Source organism: Eretmochelys imbricata, chromosome 3, assembly GCF_965152235.1.
Source record: "Eretmochelys imbricata isolate rEreImb1 chromosome 3, rEreImb1.hap1, whole genome shotgun sequence".
Lineage (NCBI taxonomy): Eukaryota > Metazoa > Chordata > Testudines > Cheloniidae > Eretmochelys > Eretmochelys imbricata.
This window is the reverse complement of record NC_135574.1, coordinates 165,306,770-165,329,127: the sequence shown is the minus strand read 5'-3', so window position 1 is coordinate 165,329,127 and position 22,358 is coordinate 165,306,770. Positions and strand designations below refer to the sequence as shown.

Here is a 22,358-nt window from a genome sequence, read left to right as displayed (position 1 = left end):
CCACCAGCAGATGGGCAGAAGCAAGGGTGGAAATACGATACCATGCCACCCTTACTTCTGCTCTGCTGCCTTCAGAGCTGGGCGGCCAGAGAGTGGTGGCTGCTGAATGAAGAACCAGCTCTGCAGGTTGCAGCGCAGAAGTAAGGGTGGCAATACCAGACCACGTCATCATTACAACCCCTGTTCTCCAGCTGCCCAGCTCTGAAGGCAGCGCCGCCACCAGCACCAGTGCAGACGTAAGGGTAGCAGTACCGCAACCACCCTTATAATAACCTTGCAACCCCCCCACAACTCCTTTTTGGGTCAGAATCCCTATAATTACAACACTGTGAAATTTCACATGTAAATAGCTGAAATCATTTAAATTATGATTTTTAAAATCCTATGACCATGAAATTGACCAAAATGGACCGTGAATATGGTAGGGCCCTAGCTATGATCATTTCTTACACATACCCATAGCTGACTTTTACTCTTGACTCACAGTTCACTTGAGGCTTTAGGTCTTAGTGACTGACTCCCTGTAAATTCCAAGTGAAAACCTTGCTTGGCAAGGTCTGTTCGTCCTGGTACATAATAGAAAAATACAGCTTTCAATGTAGGCTGCTCAAAAGTTTCTCAGGAATTCAGATCATGTTAAAATAACTATTGCTTCACTAACTAAACTAAAAATCTTTATATCATCCAGTACAATGCTCACAGTTTTCCACAGAGCAGTTCCAAGGTTGTGCATGAAGGTGAATGGCTTTGGTTCTAAGCACTTCTTCATTTTAAGAAATTCAAAGAACAGACACCACACTTTGTTCTTTGACTTTCTTAAACCTATACCACACTTCAGATCCTTCCATGAGCTTTCGTCTTTCAGTTCTAAAACACAAAAACTTCAGAGTTTTAAAAAAAAGATAGAGAAGTAGAAATGTCCTGGGACACAAGGCATCATTTAGAGATTTTATCACCCACCAGTCCTGCATGGTGTTGAGTGTCCTCAACTCCCCTTGTAGGCTTTGGGAATTGAGAGCACTCAGGCCCAGCTCCCATGGAAGTTAGGTGCCTAAATGCCAGACCTGGGCCACAGCGGCTCTCATGGGTACCTAACACTTCACAGGAATGCTATCTGAACAGCAACTGTACAAATATTTATATGATTAACTTATTGAGAATCAGCACAAACTGATTAATACAAATACAATATTTGGAAGCTAGTGTTGGTTAGAATATCACTTTCCAGGTAATTATTCATTCTGCCATTCCGACTGATTCCCAAAAATCCATTCATAGAAACTCACATACAATAAGGATGAGCATGGCATGAAAACTTAGATAGATTAGACAGATCAGAACACTATGTTTTATTAGTTTAAATATGTAATTTTATAATAGGGGGAAAGAGGAAAGGAAATATATAGACAAGATAGTCACAAAATTATTTTTATTAATAAACTATCAAACCAGTTTTAGTTACTAAAAACATCCAAAATTTGTTAAAAGCTATCCAGGCAACTGGGTGAATTTCTCCCTAATGACTGAAATGGAGCTCAGGGCTTATGGTGAGTTTCACCCTACGTAAATAGATTCATATATTAACTCTTAGAAAGTTTGTACTATAAGCTAAGTTATCTAGGGTGTACTGAATAAAAGCCAATTTAGTAAATATATTTTTTTTAGAATTTTAGATTCTGCCTCTTTATCCTCAGCATGATCCGATGAATATGCTTCTTCCACTTATGCTATATTTCTAATGTGTTCAAGGGCTCAGTGTTGCAAGATGTTGAGCATTCTGTGGGACCTAAGCCAGTTAAGCGCATTGCTACAAGTAAGGACATGATGTGAAATCCTGGCCCCATTTTTTAAATAATATTTAAATAATAATCATTATCCCAAATATTTTAGATTTTATTTATTTAGAATCTACTTTTGGAGTTCTAACTGACTATAATTCCATACTCAGTACCCATAAATCTACGGTGGTGCATGATTAACATTTAGGAGCAGGGAGTGGTATTACATTTTTAATTACTGAGCCATATTTTTTCCATTTTGGTTACTGACCCTTTCCCCTTAAAAAGATGTAGCAGTTGGACATAATTAAAATAGCTTAGATCCAGAGGGCTGCATTATTTTTGTAATGCTCCAGTTATTTCAATGTGTTAATATGAGAGAGAAGATTGAAAAACAAGAGCCATAACTGGATGGATGCTGACATAAAAATGTTTGAAGTTTATATTTAATAGCTTATACAGCAAGACTTTTCTATCATGGCAATTTGGAAGTTAATTTATCTTCATTTCATTTTATAAGCAGCTAAATCAGTTACATCAAAATAAATATCATTGAAACCCAGCTGTCAAGTCATTGCATCATACTAGAAGGCAAAAACATCAAGGAAGCAGAACAGTTCATTTACCTGGATAGCACTAAACTAGCCAGTGGAGACCTCAAAAAAGAAGTAACATCGAGGATAGGAAATAGCATCCACAGCATTCACTAAACTCAACAATGTGTGGAAATCAAAGATATATAGCACCAAAATAAAACAGAATTTTCAACTCAAACATAATCTCAATGCTAATTTATGGCTGCAAGTGCTGGAGATCTATTAAAATGTTAGTTAGAAAACTATATACCTTTGAAACTAACTGCTTAGAAAGATTCTAAGCATTGAGACTGTATTACCAGTGAAGAGATCTGAGAAATTACCAGCCAGCAGCTTGTCTTCACTAGAATTAGAATGAAGTGTTGCATGTATTTGAGGCATGTACTCTGGACGCCAACACAGAGACTCCCACATGAAGCTGTCAACTGGAAACTAACTGGTGTGATGAAACGAGAATACCCAAGAGAAGAACCCTTGGCAGGGAGGGCAGAACAGTTGATCTCAACACCATAGAGCAGATGGAAGTGGCAGCTAACTACAGAGAGGGGTGGAAGAGACTGGTTTCTGCCCTATGCACCAATATTGGTGCAAGAAAGATATAGGTGCTGGAACTAGGGGTGCTGGGGTGCTTCCACACCCCCTGGCTTGAAGTGGTTTCCATTATATACAGGGTTTACAGTTTAGTTCAATGGCTCTCAGCACCCCCATTACACAAATTGTTCCAGCACCCCGAAGAAAGATATAATAATGATAAAATAAAAATAATAAAATAAAATAATAATAATTAATAAAGTGAACCTTTCAATTACTTCCTTTTTCTGTGTAACCATACACTCTTAATATACCAGCTTGGGCCAAATTCAGAGGTAAATCAAAATTTGTCTAAGTAAACCTAATGGGAGTTTTAGGAGTGTGTCTTCTTTTGGCACATGGATTACATCCGTTTGGAATCTATCTACATTTAGTTAGACTCCCTTACATTTGCTTTCTTCAGTCCTTCTCCCTTTTGAGCCCCCCACAGCAAGGCTCTGCCGGCACAGAATGCCCTTCCTTCAAAAAGTGCATTGGTGAGAGCATGTTTTGCATTTTACATTTACCTACTGGTAATAATTTCATATTTCTCTGCTGCTATTTGATTAAGATCTTCTGGTGCAAGAACTGGATTGGAACATTTTGGTTAATGTTAAAACTCTATGGCCCACTCCTGTAGTTCTAATTTAGGGACAGGTTCTGATCTCATTTACACTAGACTAAGACCAAGGAAGGTACTCTAACTTTACAGGGTATAAATGAGATTAACACCTGGCCTTCAGTTTTACTGGCACTAAAATCAACGAATGGTAACGAGTTTACTCTTTTAGTTCAAGAAATTCTTTCTCAACATTAATTTTTTTTATTCTTGTTTTGCACCCTCTTTGGTTTCTAGTTTATTCATTTACTTTTCCTTGTGAACTTTTTCATGTTTTATATTCCAATCTGCACATCTAGACAAACTGTTTCCAGGTGATTTATTGTACAAATTATTTCATGTAAAACTAAATGATCACCTATTTATAGCACAGATAACATACCTTGGAGGACTATATTAATCTAGAGTACTCACATACTACAAGTGATGCAGAAAATATTTATATCCATCTGCATGCTTAACTCGTATTTCTGAAATGAATCATCTTCCAGTGGTATGTCCAACTGCTGTATAACTAACACAAAACCTCATGTATTGAAATGCTTAGGCACAAACGTGTGAGTTAAGAGCACTATAATAACCTTAACTAACTTTCTTGAGCTTTGTGGGGTTGAGCCTTACCTTGAGTATAACTTTAGTATAGATTTATTGCATTTATTATTTCTAAAGTAATCAAAGGCAACATTTATTCCTGTTTTGAGTAAATTTAACATTTCCTTGCTCTGATGGCTTTTAGCCACATTTATGACATGATTTCTGCTGTCGCACTGGGACTTTTTGTCATTTGTTTTGTTGCTAATTATCTTGTTTATAAATGGGAGAGCCTCACCTTTGAGGCTAACTAGTTGTAGGTAACAAATAATTGCCCCCATTAATTCCACATATTTCCTTCCAAGCTCTCAAATATTGCAATATTCTAGAATAATGTCCCCATGGCCCTCCAATTCTCATTTTCACTGGTGTAAATAAGGAATAACTCTGCTGAAATCAGTGGGGTTACATGGATGTAAAATAGAGGTATACTTTTTATAAGCAGGGCTTACCAAAGCATCTGCCGTCCCTGCAATTCAATTCCTAAAGTTCCTTCATAGATTCAGTGGGGTTCACAACTACATGGTGGTGCACGTAGAGTGACATTGTTAAGCACCATTTTGCTGGGTTTTGCTAGATTAGGAAGTTTTATCACATTGGAACCCTTTCCAATAGCTCAGCGTGTTTGTGAGTGAGCTAGCAATAAGTTACCCAAGGGCTGTAGTTTTGATGATTGTAGGGGACCCACATGAGCTTGCCCACTAGCCCTGTTTATAAGGCAAGCAACAAATTCAGAGGCTGTGTGTGACCTACAGAGCAAAAATCCTCAGCACGACCAGGTCTTCTGCATCTTTCTTTACATGCTTAGCTGCTCTTCTTGATAGAGAACCTGAGGTTGATGTGAGCCAGTACTGGTCCTCTGAGATTCATTGTCCATTATACCCGCCCAAGATCAGGTTTATGGTTGAGACATAAGGGTTTATTAGTTTTGCTGCTTTAGCTAGACGGGAATAGTTAAAGCAGCAAAACCTGCCTCCTGTGGATGTACAACTTATTATGGTTCAGGAAGAATAAGCTACACTGGTATAAGGCACCTTGTCCTTTATACCAGTATAACTAGATGGCTGTTGCACAAAGCGTTATAATTATATTTGTAAAATTCACCCCCTCAACCAACACAGTTATTGCTATAATTTTTGGAGTGCAGACCAGCCCGAGGGATTTCCACCGCTCTTAAGGCTGAGCCAGCAAGTTGAGAAGACTTGCAGCGCTGATTCCGGAGACCAGACCGCCCAATATCAGGGGATTTGTTTTATCCAGGCAACCCTTAGCCCACCCACAAAAAGTGTCCTGATGTCCCGCCCCTTACTACCTGGTCACCGCAGTGCTGATGGCCGTGCTGACTAGAAGAGGGGAGGATCAGAGAGAAAAGTCCCCTCCAGGGAGGCCCCAGGTTTTGGCGCTGCCCTCGGCCCCTTTTTTCCGCCTCAGAGGTGGGGCGGCGGGGAGCAGCCGCCCCGTCACGCCCGGCAGGCTTGGCCAGCCCTTCAGGGCTGGGGGGGGGCAGCCGGTGGCGCTCCGGAGCCGGGCGGGCTCTAGGACCCGGCGGGCTCCTGCGGCGGTTTGGCGGGGAGTCGGCTGCCGGTGTACGTGGTGGCGCGCGGGTGGCTCGGCTCCATTAGTAGCGGACTGGCGGGGAGCCCCCTGCCGGAGCGGGAGCGGGAGGGCCGCGCGCCTGGCCGGGAAGGATGCGGGCGGAGGGGGCCCCGCACGGGGAGGGGCAGGAGCGGTTCACCAGCCCGGGCAAGGGCCGGGGGCTGCGGGCCCGGCAGCGCTTCGCCCCGGGGGAGCTGCTCTTTAGCTGCCCGGCCTACACCTGCGTGCTGACCGTCAGCGAGCGGGGCAACCACTGCGAGTGCTGCTTCGCCAGGTACCTGCCGGCCCGGCTCCCGCGCCGAGCAGCGGCTGCCCGCGGGTCCTAGCACCGCCCGCCTCCTGCGGGGCCCCGGGCGTGCCCGGCGCACGTGGGCCCGGGTGTCCCCAGCCCACAGGGGTCGGTGGGGCGTGGGGCTGTCGCCAGGATATGCTGGGGAGGCAGGTTAGAAGTGAGGGGTGGACAAACTGAGCCTGGGCGGGGCAGGGGAGGTGAGATCTCCTGGACACGTGGGGTCCTGGTGGTAGGAGATGTTGGGTGGAGTCCAGCTGTCGGGGTGTTGGCCTGCACTACGGGTTTTCAACCTTTTTTTTTTTTCATTTGTGGATCCCTAAAAAATTCAAATGGAGGTGCTGACTCCTTTGGAAATCTTAGACATGGCCTGGGGGGCCCCAGGGGTCAGTGGACCCCCAGGGGTCAGTGGACCCCAAGTTGAAAATCACTGTTCAATAATGGTAGTGACAATCTTTCACAGACTCCTTTGACGTAGACTTCAAACCCACCAGGATCTGTGGACTGCAGATTGACAACCACTGCCTTAGATTAGGCTTCTGGGGGTGATTTGGTTTCAATCCTGTGCTTTGCCATGGGCTTCCTGTGTCACCATGAACAACTCACTTATTCTCTCTCTCTCTGCTTCCTTTTCCCATCTGTAAAATGGGAGTAGTATTTTCCAATTCCACACTGATGAATTCGGGTTGCCAATCCTCCAGCATTGTCCTGGAGTCTCTGGGAATTAAAGATTAATCTTTAATTAAAGATAATGTCATGTGATGAAACCTCCAGGAATTCATCAAGCCAAAGCTGGCAACCCTATAAATATGTTAAAGGCTGAAGCACTCATATGTTAGGGTAAGGGGGGCTATATATCTTAGATAGCAGAAGCATCGGTGAATACTGCTGCATCCATGATTTGGCACTGCCAAGGGCTTTTACATTGCTGAGACACCTCCCCCATCCTTTAATTCTCTCAGATGTTTTCTCCCTCAAGTCTATTACTCATCTGAAGATCCACTGACATCCAAGTTTGTCATTATTATGCTGTAACTTGATCTTCCTGTGCTGATTTTACTCCCTTCTTTTTATTAAGTAATAGTGGAGGTGAGCACCACAAGCATGTAAGCACATTCATAAAATAATCTCATATATGGGTTACCACTTCCTGTGGACTCAAGGATCCTCCTTTGAAAAAACTTTCCTTTTTACAGAATTGTTTCTTTCTTTGTATAAACTTTATATAGGTCTTTGGGTACAGCACTGATCCTAAACGTCTTCCTTAAAACTGTTTTTCTTTCGGTTTTATATTCAGTTCTGTGTAGGTTCATAGGCACCAACTTTTCCCGGCGTGCTCAACACACCCTGCTGCCCCGACTCCACCCCTGCACTGCCCCTATTCCAACCGCTTCCCCAAAGTCCCTTCCCCAACTCTGCCCCCTCCCTGCCCCTATTGGACTCCTTCCCCAAATCCCAGCCCCGCCTCTTCCCCAAGAGCGCTGTGTTCCCCCTTCTGCCCCCCCAGCTCCCAGCTGTTTCATGGCGGCAAGCGCTGGGAGCTAGGGGGAGAAGAAGGGATGCAGCACGCTCAGGGGAGGAGGCGGAGGTGAGCTGGGGCGGGGAGCTGCTGGTGGGTGCAGAGCACGCACCAATTTTTTCCCGTGGGTGCTCCAGCCCCGGAGCACCCACAGAATCGGTGCCTATGTGCAGGTTGTTATATCGCTCTCATCCCCATAGTATCTGAGCGCCTTCCAGAAGTGCATTAACTAAATGACTAACATCTTCCCTGTTTGTTCCTTCAAGTGTCCCAGAAAAGCGTTCCATTTCCTCTTGAGAATATTCTCATACTCTGTGGCATGATTCTGAAAACTTAGGCCGAGGAATAACTTTATTCATGTGAATAATTACATTGCATTCAGTTTTCAGAGTAGCGGCCGTGTTAGTCTGTATTCGCAAAAAGAAAAGGAGTACTTGTGGCACCTTAGAGACTAACATTTATTTGAGCATAAGCTTTTGTGAGCTACAGCTCACTTCATTGGATGCATTCAGTGGAATTTTTTAGTCTCTAAACTGCCACAAGTACTCCTTTTCTTATTGCATTCAGTGTGACTAAAGTTACATGCGTGCCGAAATGTTTACAGATCAGAGCCTATAGAATGTATCCAACCAAATGTTGCTCAAACAAATGTTCACCAAACTTCATCTGTTCAGTAAGATGTAGTTAAACTTGTACCTTTCATGGGTCTTCTCTGTTCTCTGGCCGATGCCTTTCAATCTCCATGCTTCCTGAACCATATTTGAAAGGACACTGTTAAGTTGAAACTGTCAATTTCAGCAAAATTAACTAAAATATTTTTCAGAGTAACAGCCGTGTTAGTCTGTATTCGCAAAAAGAAAAGGAGTACTTGTGGCACCTTAGAGACTAACCAATTTATTTGAGCATAAGCTTTCGTGAGCTACAGCTCACTCCGATGAAGTGAGCTGTAGCTCACGAAAGCTTATGCTCAAATAAATTGGTTAGTCTCTAAAGTGCCACAAGTACTAAAATATTTTTGGTGAAGTTGACCTAGACCTAAGTCCCCTGGCATATTTTTTTAAAACATAGGCAGGAGTTCCTGTTTATTTTTAAATGTTTCTCTCCTCTAACTGTGGGAAAGGCCCAGCACCCAAAAGCCAAACACTCAAAGAGGTGGAAACTGATTAAACATGAGGGAAACCATAAAACTGATATGCAAAGTGCTATCAGATACGCAAAGATAATGAACTGAAATATATAGAGGAAATTCTAATTACTTTTAAATATAATACTCTTAGGGGTTACTCAATAGTAGGCATACAGTTTTCAGATGGAAATTTTTTTACTCAGGGTGGCGATCTTTAAACCTCAACAGCTTTTTAAGGGGGGGCATGGAGGGAGTACAGTGCACCTTGCAGCAAATTCCCTATGGTATTTGCTGTGTTATGGCTTTATACGAATGAAAAGGGACTATAGGGTGTTGAGGGAAACTTTTATAATACATTAATCACAGAGCAGATGCTATACCCCGAATTAAGTCACTTGAAAGTGTTTAAAATGTTGTGTGTTTAGATTTCAGAGGGCTTGTTGATTAAGAACATTTTCAACTACACAAAAACTGTTAGATAGACTAGCAATAGAACTAAAAAATTAGGACACAAAAGATTTATATCCGTGATTAAATCAACCAAGCAACCAATACTTAGAGAAGAGGGAAAAGCAATATATCAGTGTGTGGAATGTAATTTCAAAGGATAATGTAAAATCTAGCCGCATAGAATAACATGTTTCTGAAACCATGGCTTGATTAGGATAGTAAAGTCTTTTACGTAATAACAGCTATTAGGAAAACTTGCATTTGAAACTCTTAATAAATAAAACAAAAATAAATAGACTAGGTTCAAGCTGTAACCAGAATATTCTGGACAGAAAGTCATTTGATTAGGAAAATACAGTGTATTGTGCAAAACTATTTTTTAAAAAAGTGCATTCCTGTCACATTCACTAAGCTGTGGTTGTATGTCAAAGCTATAGGGTATAGCCTCCCTATTAAATTCACTATTAGAAGATGTATATAACTTCTGTTTTATTTTTTTAAGGAAAGAAGGATTGTCCAAGTGTGGAAGATGTAAACAGGCATTTTACTGCAATGTGGAATGTCAGGTATGTGTTACAACTTCTTGTGAGGAGGGAAAGGGGTTCACTAAAGCAGTAAGCTGCACTTATCATTAGTTTAGTACAGCACTGACAGGCTGTAATCACATCTAGTGTTAAGAACAGCAAGCTGGTCAGTTTCAGCATCCCAGAGATGCTGAGAGTGGAGTTGTGCCTTGGACAATTACAGGATTTAGACATGTTCATATTAAGTCATTCAAGATCAGCTATGCTGGGACATGGTATTACTGAGACATTTGATTAGTACAGCCTACCAGCCCACTAATTACTTCAGTAACTTCAGCCTATTTTAAATATACTCAGATTTAACGTTAGTCCCGTAAGCTGGTGAAGAAGTCCTTGTCCAGCTGAAAAATCAAAAATAAATATCTCTGATTTAACTTTTTCAAAATCTATTGCAAGTGTTGCTGCTGTTGATAATTATAGTGCATATTAGTTTAGAAACCTACTGTGCTTCCTCTCTTAGTCTTCAAAAAAGAATGAGATAGGTTCATGGAGGATAGGGCCATCAATAGCTATTAGCCAGGATGGGCAGGGATGGTGTCCTTAGCCTCCATTTGCCAGAGGCTGAGAATGGGCGACAGGGAATGGATCACTTAATGATCACCTGTTCTGTTCATTCCCTCTGGGGCACCTGGCATTGGCCACTGCGGAAGACAGGATACTGGGCTAGATGGACCTTTGGTATGACCCAGTTCGGCCACTCTTGTGTTCTTCTGTTCTCAGACTTCTATTACGGGGCAGAGATAACCAGAGTGGCCATTCTCTGATATTCCTGTTATGGAGCTTTTAATATGCTTTAAAGTAGAATAGAATGAAGGACTGGTTCACTGAAAAACACCCCAGTGCAATTCTAATTCTATTTTTCTTTGTTTTGGAGGGAGAGCTTGTTCTTATCTAATTCACTGAATCTAGCCAATTCCAGTATGCTGCCTTTGCATGCTGTCAGCTTGACCTAAAGTAACCATGCTCCTTATCTGTGAGAAAAATATACGCCATCTAAGTGCTAAATAATGAGACACATCTTAACTTATAGAATCCTCTAGGGCAAGGGTTGTGGTATGGAACGTTGTTCATGAAGGACTAAGGTGACCAAATTCACTTCATTGGGAGGTTAGATAAGAGCTGAGGTCTTTGGTGTGAAAGCAGATTTTCAGCTAGTAAATCATCCATCACAAGCCTTATCTTAGATGATAATGTGCTGATTGTCATCTTGTTGTTGTTTGTATGCAGAATATTCTACATTCCCATTAGCTGGGATGAAATGCAGAATATTCTACATTCCCCTTAGTTGGGATGAAATATTGTATTGTGCTGTCCTGGTCCTAAGCACAATATTTGGGATTGCTGCTGCAGCTTCAGAAAGAGCTTTCATTTTAACAAGCCATCTCGTTTCTCTGAATGATATTGCATATCTGTAGTATCTTTTATGCATTCCCCCACCCCAAAGTTCTAGCTTTTATGCTGATTTTGTCTGTAATTCTGACATTCCTATAAAAACACTAAGAACGTAGGGCCAGATTCTACCACACTTAGTAGTCATCGTCCTCCCACCCCCCGAGGGCCAGTTTCTGATACCTTACTCACGTCAGTAGGACTGTTTGTGGAATAAGGTGCTACCCAATGTGAGTAAGAGTATCAGAAGCTGGTCCAGAATTAGGTTCTAGTCAATATGCGTAATGAACAGCAGGATCTGGCCTCCTTTGATTTTCTTTCATCTGCAAAGGACAGTGGGACAAGGGTATATTTGCCTATTAGCTTTATATTTTTTTTTCCTCTTTTGCTTTCTTCATTTCCGTTATTTATATGTGATGGAAAGATCTCTGAGAGGCGGTAAGATGGCCAAACTTGTTCATGACGACAGCTGGGGGGAGATAACCTTTTAGTTTAGGTATATAATCTATACCTCTTCAGGTCAGGCTTCCCCCCTATATTTTAGTGTGCGGGACTGAAAATCATCAAATGGCCTCCTACTTTTGAGTCACAAGCTGGTTTGGAAAGCTTTAAGCAAAGGCAGCTTTAAAAATTTGAATATTGATATTGGCTTACATAAGAGGTTGTCAGGACAGTAGTTGCATATAGCAGAAAGTGAAAGCTTCATGAAGTGAGCATCTTTAAGGACCCAGGGAAAAGTCCTGGAAAAGCTTCACAGGAAGCCTAGCTAAATCCTCTGACAACCCATAATCTCATCATGAGAAGCACTTGCACTTAGATGTAAAAAGTGCATGCCGGGTGACATTGTTTCATACCAGCCCTGTACAATTCATGTGAGAGAATCCAATAATATTTGCAATAAAATTGCTTTGTGCTGTATAACATCTTCCATCTGAGAATCCGTTTCTTCACAAACAAGGAAATAAGCTTCACAGTACTCCTATGAAGTAGATAATGGCTATTGTTGCCATTTTACAGATGGATTAATTAAGGTAGAGAGAAGTTAAACAGCTTGGTCCAGCTCAAATAGCAAGTGCACGTTGGAGGCAGTAGTAGTAACTCCTGATGTTGAGTTACTTGTGTTAGCCACAAGTCCATCCTCTGCCTCCCAGTATTCTGGAATCTGCACTCTAGACTTGAGGAGGCTTATATAATAGGAGCTAGTTCCTCTCTTCCCGTATGCATTGACCCCCCAAGAACAGGTATTCTGGTACTGTAGATCACTCATTATTTTTTACAGAGTGAGGCAGTATTTGTATTTAGCTATCTCTAAAGTTTTTCAGGGGCCAGAACACCCTTTATTTTGATGAAATGTCCTTCCAAGAGGAAAAGTCTTCTTGCCATCCACTCAGGAAGTCGGAACATCCTGAAAGCTTCAGGACACAACATTTAGCAGAAGAACTGATTGTGTGCTAAGTTAATGATAATTAAAACCCTTCCTAAATATGTATACATAATGCTTTGTATATAAAATCATTCAGTAGTGTTTTGGTGTCTTGACTGTAGTGTGATGTGCCCCAGCATTGGCTCGCTCTTCATCACTCTACGTGAAATGCTTAGAGCTTTTTGCTCTCTCGTTAGCATAAATCTATCTTCAGTGTTGTAGATCCTTCTGAATCATTCAGGTGAAATTTAGGAACGTTGCTGGGATTCAGTTCTTCTGACATTCTTTCAATGTTATCTTCAAGCACAACATTCTTTAGAAACCGGTCCCCAATGACTGTATATGCTGCACAGACAACCTACATCACATCTTCATCCTTGTCTTGTTCAAAGGCACTTTTCACCAATTCAACAATTCTCTGTCAAAGTTGAGTAGGACATCTGTGCCTTGATATTGAACTTGTAACAGTGGGATGTACAGTAAATGTTTCCCTTTCAGCTTCCATGGATGTGGGACTTCATGCTTTCGTTTTCTTCATACCAAACTGATGAAAGTCTGGAGCTGCACTTAAAAGCTTTCTTATAGCATTGTTCATTTGATATTTTTAGTACTCTGTGAATCCACATTCATTTGCCCAATTCAGCTAAAAATTGCCCTTGCCAACAAGAACCTGGTATAGATACAATGCTATAAAAATAATCTGAATATCACTCAGTCTGACAGCTGTTTGTCACATATTCAGTGTAGTGTGGGGGACATGAAATCAATTTCATTTCAGTTCACACTCCCCTTTCTAGAACAGTTTAAAACATAAGAACAGCCATACTGGGTCAGACCAATGGTCTGTCTAGCCTAGTTCCCGTCCTCTGACGGTTGCCAATGCCAGCTGTTTCTGAGGGAGTGAACAGAACAGGGCAATTATGGAGTGATCCATCCCCTGTTGTCCAGTCCCAGCATCTGGCAATCAGAGGCCTAAAGACACCCAGAGTGTGGGGTTGCATCCCTGACCATCTTGGCTAGTGGACCTATCCTCCATGAATTTCTCTAGTACTTTTTTGAATGCAGTTATACTTTTGGCCCTCATACATCATCCCCCGGTGACAAGTTCCCCAGGTTGACTGTGTGTTGTATGAAGAAGTACTTCCTTTATGTTTGATTTAAACCTGCTGCCTATGAATTTTATTGGAGACTCTTGTTTCTTGTGTTACGTGAAGGGGTAAATAACACTTTTTCTCAACACCATTCGTGATTTTATAAACCTCTACCATACCTCCCCTCCATACCAATCGTCCCTTTTTCCAAGAGGAAAAAGTCCCAGTCTTTTTAATCTCTCCTCCTATGAAAATTGTTCCATAACCCCAATCATCTTGTTATCCTTCTCTGGACTTTTTCCAGTTCTAATATATCATTTTTTGAGATGGGATGACCAGAACGGCATGCAATATTCAAGGTGTGGGTGTACCATGGATTTATATAAAGGCATTTTGGTATTTACTGTCTTATTATCTGTCCCTTTCCTAATGTTTCCAAACATTCTGTTAGCTTTTTGACTGCTGTTGGACACTGAGCGGAAGTTTTCAGAAAACTATCTGAAATGACTCCAAGATCTTTCTTGACTGGTAACAGCTAATTTTGTATGTAGAGGTGGGATTATGCTTTCCAGTACGCATTACATTGCACTTAGTGCATTGAATTTCATCTGCCATTTTGTTGCCCAGTCACCCAATTTTGTGAGATCCCTTTGTAATCTTTCGCAGTCAGCTTTGCGCTTGACTATCTTGAGTAATTTTGTATAGTCTGCAAACTTTGCCACCTCACTGTTTACTCCTTTTTCCACATAATTTATTAATAGGGTGAACAGCATTGGTCCCAGTACGGCTCCTTGGGAGACCTTGCTTATTTATATCTCTCTATTCTGAAAATGGACCATTTATTCCTACCCTTTGTTTCCTGTCTTTTAACCAGTTACTGATTCATGAGAGGACCTTCCCTCTTATCCCATGGCTAAGTAATTTCCTTAAGAGCCTTTGGTGAGGGACTTCTCATTGGCTTTCTGAAAGTCCACATACACTATATCTAAGCCCCTTCATTTTCAGTTTAAACCAATTCTTACCGAAAAAATCCTGGGTTTTACAAAAAATATTATTTTCCCCCCGATTTTTGCCCTACTTTTGTATCATTTAAATATATAAAAAATAACTTGTTTTATTAGGAAAATACAATACATTGCATGAGATGTAGGAATTACGATAATACATTCGTCTGTATGTATATGCAAAGCTGCCTGTTGAAGTAAGGCTATGTATTAGTCTAGAAGATATACACAATAAGCAGGCATGCATACAAACTCTATAAGTGCGTGCGCATCTGAATGTACTGATGAATCTCACACCCACCACGTACACATTTCAAGCCATTAGCAGATAACAGTTTAAAGTTTTGACACACTAAGATGGGAAGAAAATTAAAATTGAAAGTTTAAAAAAAAAAGGAGAAAAGGATGAAGTTGACTGTATGCGCTGCAAATGGTGTGGCGTAAATATTTATAGGCTATTAGTTATAAGTCTAGAAGAGTAAACTGTTTATTCAAATGAAGTTTTATTTGGGTATTAGAGATATTGTTTTCTTAAACTCAGAGGTGACATTGTGTTTTGAGTTCCATTTTAGTTCTGCAGCAAACCACGTTGAATTCTCTTCATCAAAGCATTAATCTACTGAATACTTTTCCCCCTGTCCTTCCATCCACCAAAATAAACCCTGATATTTACCCTGAAATATTAATTTTTTGCACTGATTTTTCACTTGTTTTTGTTGGTGTAGTAATAAACGCTGATAAATTCCTGGGAAAAATTAAACAAAATAAAAAACAAAATGAAGGGCCCTAACTGTATTCACTGGATCACCCTTGTCCACATCCTTGTTGACCCCCCTCAAAGAATTCTAGTCGATTCGTGAGGCATGATTTCCCCTTGCAAAAGCAGAGTTGACTTTTCCCCAACGAATTGTGTTCATCTATGTGTCTGATAATTCTGTTCTTTACTATAATTTCACTGAATTTGCCTGGTATTGAAGTCAGGCTTATCAGCCTGTAATTGCCAGGATTGCCTCTGGAGCCTTTTTAAAAAATTGGTGTCACATTATGCTCTTTACCTATGATTGGAGAATAGCTAATTTAAGTGATAGGTTACATACATAGGTTACAGAGTAGTTCTGCAATTTCATATTTGAGTTCCTTCAGAACTCTTGGGTAATTACCATGTGGTCCTGGTGTCTTATTACTGCTTAGTTTATTGGTTAGTTTATCAGTTCATTCCAAAACCTCCTCTACTGACACCTCAATCTGGAACAGTTCCTCAGATTTGTCACCTAAAAAGAATGTCTCAGGTGTGGGAATCTCCCTCACATCCTCTGCAGTGAAAACCAATGCAAAGAATTCATGTAACTTCTCAGGTTTCAGAGTAGCAGCCGTGTTAGTCTGTATTCGCAAAAAGAAAAGGAGTACTTGTGGCACCTTAGAGACTAACCAATTTATTTGAGCATAAGCTTTCGTGAGCTACAGCTCACTTCATCGGAATGCATCCGATGTAGTGGGCTGTAGCCCATGAAAGCTTATGCTCAAATAAATTGGTTAGTCTCTAAGGTGCCACAAGTACTCCTTTTCTTTTTGTAACTTCTCAGAAATGGTCGTGTCTTCCTTGAGTGCTCTTTTAGCACCTCTGTTGTCCTATGGCCCCACTGATTGTTTGGAAGGCTTCCTGATTTGATGTACTTAAAGTTTTTGTATCATTGGGTGGTAGTTCTTCAAATTCTTTTTTGGCCTGCTTACTTGTACTTTTACCTTGACTTGCCAGAGCTTATGCTCTTTTCTATTTTCCTCAGTAGGATTTGATTTCCACTTTTTAAAGGATGCTTTTTAAAGGATGCTTTTTCCCCTCTAATTGCTTCTTTTACTCTGTTTCGCCATGGTGGCAATTTTTTGGTCCTTGTACTGGTGTTTTTTGTGTTTGAGGTGTATATTTAATTTGAGCCTCTATTATGGTATTTTTAAAAAGTTTCTAGGCAGCTTGCAGGTGTTTCATTCTTGTGACTGTTCCTTGTAATTTCTGTTTAATTAGCATACTCATTTTTGTGAAGTTCCCCTTTTTGAAATTAAATGCTACTGTGGTGGGCTTTTGTGGTACTGTATTTTCCCCCCTCCCCTACAAGACTCTTAAATTTAATGGCATTATGGTCGCTGTTACTGAGAGGTTCAGCTATATTCACCTCTTAGACTGGATCCTATATGCCATTTAGGACTAAATCAAGAACTGCCTCTTCCCCTGTGGGTTCCAGGACTAGCTTCTCCAAAAAGCAGTCATTAAACTTTATCTCTGCATCCCATCCTGAGGTGACATGTACCCAGGCAATATGGGGATAGTTGAAATCCCCCATTGTTACTGGGTTTTCTGTTTTTGTAGCTTCTATAATCTCTCTGAGCATTTCACAGTCCGCATCACCATCCTGGTCAGGTCGTCAGTAGTATATTCCTAATATTATACTCTTATTATTCAAGCATGGAATTTCTATCTAGATAGGCTCTATGGTACAATTTGAATCATTTAATATTTTTACTATATTTGAGTTTATGTCCCCCCCTTCCCACATATAGTGCCATTGCAATATTTCAACTGATTTGAAAGTAATTCTTCCAAGTATAACTTTTTTAAAAATAAGTTTAAAATAGCAAACAAAAGGTTTTGGATAAGTTTTTCAGAATTATGGATTGAGTAACTGTAGAAATTGTTTTGTAATTAACACTTTGTGTTTAATGGGCTATATTCTGTGCTCAGATACAACTTTGCAGCCCGTGTATGTTCCAAGGGTTGTCCGCTGTGTGCAGTTATGTAGCATCTCCTACTGGAGGGTCTTAAAGGGCTTTACACACTTCAGTGAATTAAGCCTCACAACATGCCTTTTCAGGAAGATATTTTGTCTTTTTTTGCAAATGGTGGCTATGGAGGCATAAAGAGATGTATAGACTTGCCCAAGGTCACTCCAGAAGCTTGAGGTAGGTCTGGAAAAAAGTGGCAGATCTGGAAAAATGAGCACAGCTCCTGTCTCCTGGCCACAAGTCTTTGACCCAGGGGCGCAAATACTGTGTTGCAGCGTGAAGATCCCTTTGCACTTCACTGACCATATGAGGCAGCTTTAAAGCTGGCACAAGTAGCGGAAGGAGGATTAGCCCATTGGGTGGGGATGGGAGGAATCCACCAGTGGCATAGAGTTGGCATAGCAGCTCCCTCACGCTAACATTCTGGGACTGGCATGGGGGATGTGGCTGGGGCTAACTTAATGTTTGCTGATCTCCAGTTACTGTTTTGGCCTGTTGGCAGCTAGAATAACTTAGAGTAGCCTTCAGGTTGCTCCTCTTGAACTGAGCAATTACATAATCACAAAGCCAGCCTAGGACAAAGGTATCACAGAGGTGAGCTTTATGTACCATCTTTGCAACCCCAGGCCCTTTTGAGGTGGACTGTGTGCTCCTTGGCTGTAGCTCAGGATTCAGCGCTGGGTCCCCCTTTCTTCTGCTGTCTGCTATCTGACTTTTTTTCTGCTAAGGTTTGTGAGTGTCAGTTGATTCGTATTGCTCTGCTTTTCACTACCAGCATCGCACGGTATCGACCTGCAATTACACTAATGGAATTCAAGCTCCACGTGCAATTGTTCAGGTCTTGACTTTTAAAGTATGGTTTTAGTCGAACAGCATCAGACCTGTGTTCATTTTTTGTCATCCCCTCCCCCGAAATTAACTGTTCAACCGCTCTGAAGAGAAATGTTTTAGGAGGGTTACATCATTACAAATGCAGAACTGGTGAACTATAAACCAGTTACTAGTGCTTCCTCTTTCAACTATTTAAATACACCTATTGTTTATCCCTTACAGAGAGCTGAGGTCAGCTAATCATCATGCAGCTTGTTCTGTACTTGTCTCTTCCTTCAGCATTTGAAATGTGCTCTGCAGACGGAAGGCTTGAAGATTTTATTTGTTGTATTGCACTGTATGGAATCTGTATTTCTGTAGCAAGGGAAACCATGTATTTGGAGCCTGCTCATTTCTCACTCAAGTCAGTGGCAAAACTCCAGTTGACTTCAGTAGGGAAAAGCTTTAACCCTTGAGGTACAATTTTGGACAACACAGCCACACAGCCTCAGAAAGTGGGGACCAAAGATGATTTTAACCGGTCTTTATCTCTTCCCTTTCCTGATCCCAGCCCATCTAGGTCCCTCTACTGCAATTTAGGGTAACCTCATGGCTCCTCTAAACAATACCCAGCTGCCCAGAGCTCCAAGGGGCTATTTTGACAGCCAGGTATCACCAGAGCACAGTGACCTGTCTATTCCCTGTTTTCTGTCCATGCCTCCACTCCAGGGGCCAAGTTGCAAGGGCCCACTGCACCCGCCTTGTGCCACCTGGACATTCCCATTAGTAAGGGGAATCCTGAGGAGGTTGATTAAGCCAGTTTACCAACTGCTTTATGCCACTGGAGTGCAGAAAAGGATAGGGCCTTTGTTTCTTATGCAACTAAATCCCTGCTTGCTAGTTTCAGTAAGAATCTTGTCTTGCAAAAAGTCTGCACATTTTCATACAGGTGGATTTAAGTCAAATATAACGTGGAATGTTTCTGTTATGTTAAAATTTCATTTAAGTGAACATGCCTCTGGGCTGGGAAAGAAGAGTGAGAGGAGACTTACAATCCTTATGTTATCAAAATTACTAAGGGTACAGTGAGAGCTGATCAGGAGCTCCTATCTTACCCTTCCCTTTAATATGAGAACAAGGGGACACTTGATGGAAGTTTAAGGGCAGTAGGCCTAAAATAAATAAAGGGAAATGCTACCGTAATTTATATACATTGTAAAGTCCATGTGTCGTCTTCACACTCTCAGGAGATCATTTTGAAAATACTTTTTAAAAGGATTAGGTGATTTGTGCACATTTAGTTGGGAAGTTCCTGGAGTCCTTACTTGAGAAATGTTCACATTGGTTTTAATGAGAGTTTTGACTGAGTAAAAACGGCAGGATTTGGCCCATTGTTGATAAAAGACCAAATGTTCCGCTCTGCTTCCAAGAGGGGAGGGTAGAAAAAAACACTGGAGTTGGGGGAGGTGTAGGGAGAGGGGTTCCACTGTAGCATCTGTGTGGTCATGGAGGCGTGAGGCATCCAGGTAGATATCCTGGGGCTCTGGACAGGTCTCCTGAGATCTGCAGGTTTTTAGATTAAGCGCCACTCTGATGGAATGCTCAAACAAGCTGTATCTACTCCTGAGATTCCCTGTCTCCCACATGTGAATAACCAGCGTTGGGTCCATATTTATCCACGTTATTAAGTCAAAGTATTTTGTGTGGCAAGCTAAGGCTGCACTCATGGTAATCAAATCTCATTCCTTGCCTAGAGAAGCTAACTTACTGGTAAAACTGTTATAAGTGTTAGTATATGGAAGTGTTTGCTTCTCAGTCTCTTGTCCCTGTCAGCTCAGGAATCTTTTAATTTAAGTTGTGACTAGCTCCACCTTTATCTCTTATCTTATTTCTGCTAATGTTGCCCCATTGTCCCCTTTTCCCTACCAGCCTCACTGACCCCTTCATTTCTCAGTCCCACTCTCATGCTCATGTCTCCTTCCATGTTGCTTCCTGTGCCTGGAATGATCTTCGCTCCTAGTGGGCCACTCCCTCACCCTTTCCTAACTGAAATCCTGCCTAAAAAGACTTGCTTCTTCTGGGAGTCCTTCAAATGTTAACCCTTGTCAATCTTGTATCCTCTCCAGCCCAACATTATGTAAATGGGGACGAGAGGGAAAGAAGACACAAGGGCTTGAACCTCAATCACTTGTCACTGGGTGTAGCACTTCAGGGCCATATTGCAATACCTTTACTCACGCTCAACAATACCATACATCACAAGTAGTGGTATTCTTTGAAATTCTTTGAAATCTGTGGTATTCTTTGTGGGGGCAGGAGCACTGCCCAACACAAGTATCAGTGGTAGAATCAGGCTCTAAGTGTTTGCATGACTGGGCTCTGTTAACCCTTCCAAAGGCTTTCCCAGGACCCTTTTTGTCTTATCTGTGTATCTGTCTTCTAGACTCTCTAAGCTCCACTGGACAGAGACTGTTTTTATTTGTCTTCTGCTGTACCAACAAAGCACATCACTGCCATTTAACAAATGATAGTAATTTTATATGGGACTGAAAATTTAAGATCATGTTTGGCACCCCAAATGTCTCCCTTTGGGCTTGCATTGAGTCCTGGTTGTTGGTTTTGTAGTATGCTGCACTAGTCTAGTCTTCAGGCCATAATCCAGTAGTCCTAGCTGATGCAATCCTTTTGAAGAACTTGGTGGAGGAGGTTACTTTTCCACTCTTTGATGTGGAAAACACAAGGCTTAGCAAACTTCCTTTCCAAAAGTGTTGTCACTCTGCCTTAAATGAGGGGAAAAATACAGTAGATGTAATGAAAATAGGAAAAAAATAACATTAATACAACACTGGGGATTCAGCTAGAACAATGATACCTGCTGTAATGCAAACCACTCAGAGAAAATGTGGAAAAGAATGCTAAATGCAATCCTGCTGTGACTGCAGAGAAGGGCTCTCTGAGTGTTTTCATAACCAGTATTACTCAGTCATCACTATTCTCTATTCCTGCAATGTTTCAGGCTTTTATCTTGCTTTGCACAATTCAGCCATATCTTGTCCCTTTAACCTCCCTACTAGTTCACATAGCTCAGTATGATTCTGCCTGAGGAAAGATTTTAATTAACAATGCTTAGAGAATAAAGGAAACAAATGCATTTTGAAAACATTATTTTGAGACAGGCATATAATTTTGTATCTTGGCTTTGTTTTTCAAGTATTCTTATTAATTAAACAGTGTATGTGAACGTAAGTCTGTATAAAAAAAATTTAGGGTCTGATCTTACACTTCTTGCACATCCCAAACTCCTCAAGTTGAAGTCAGTGGGAGTTTTGGATGTGCAAAGAATAAAGGATTGGGTCCTCATTGTGTAATTTTTGCACACAGGCTAAGGACTAAGGGCCCATAGAAATTTTCCAACCAGCTCTCACAGTGCATAGGAATTTGGTATTTCCAAGGACAAATTTTGAAAAATGTGACTGCTGCATTAATGGGAGCATCCAAGATTTTTTTTTTTTTAAATGATACAACTAAAATGTAAAATTGTTGTCACCTTTTAGAACTGTCAGACCTTGGGTTTGCTTTACATAAAATCTCAATTTTGGATTTGAAAAAAAGACACTAAGGGCAATGGGCCTAACTTAGCAAGATGCTGAGCACCTTCTGCACCCTGTTGAGGGCCTTTGTTCCCTCCTATGGCAAGTCTCTAAAATTTATCTCAGTGTATGGGGCAATTACAAATGGTCATTTCCAATGGAAACTCCTGAGACATCAAGATAAGACAGTGGGTCTGACTTTTATTTTGGTATATAAAGCCTTAAATAACCATGGGTCAATCTACCTGAGGGACATTGAGTTGCTCCAAATCCTATCATGGCACTTCAGGGTGGTGATGATGGGCTCCATGCTGGAATTTTGCAAGAGTGAAGTGCAGGGCTGATTCTCTGAAGTCCTGTGACTTTGGAGTATGTGTCAGAGTGCAACATTAGTATCCCTCTAGGGGCAGCGAAAGACTTTCATGTTCTGACTTGAGTTCAGTCATAAATTTGTGGGGCTTGTTATGGTATGCTCCCCTGTCTTCTCCTCTTCTCTCCTCTCCACCCCACACCTTCCCCTGGCTCAGGTGTTTTAATTGAGGATAGGGATTGATTGCC

At 41.3% G+C, this 22,358-nt stretch overlaps 1 protein-coding gene across 1 annotated transcript in view; it reads left to right on the top strand.

The window, feature by feature from the left end:
- The first annotated feature begins 5,842 nt into the window (after nt 1–5,842).
- Nucleotides 5,843–22,358, top strand: part of SMYD2 (SET and MYND domain containing 2) — a 43,551-nt gene continuing 27,035 nt past the window's right edge. The window contains exons 1-2 of the mRNA XM_077811950.1: nt 5,843–6,024; nt 9,637–9,700. Of these exons, the coding sequence (XP_077668076.1) occupies nt 5,843–6,024; nt 9,637–9,700 (246 nt within the window). The remainder of the gene's footprint in view (nt 6,025–9,636; nt 9,701–22,358) is intronic.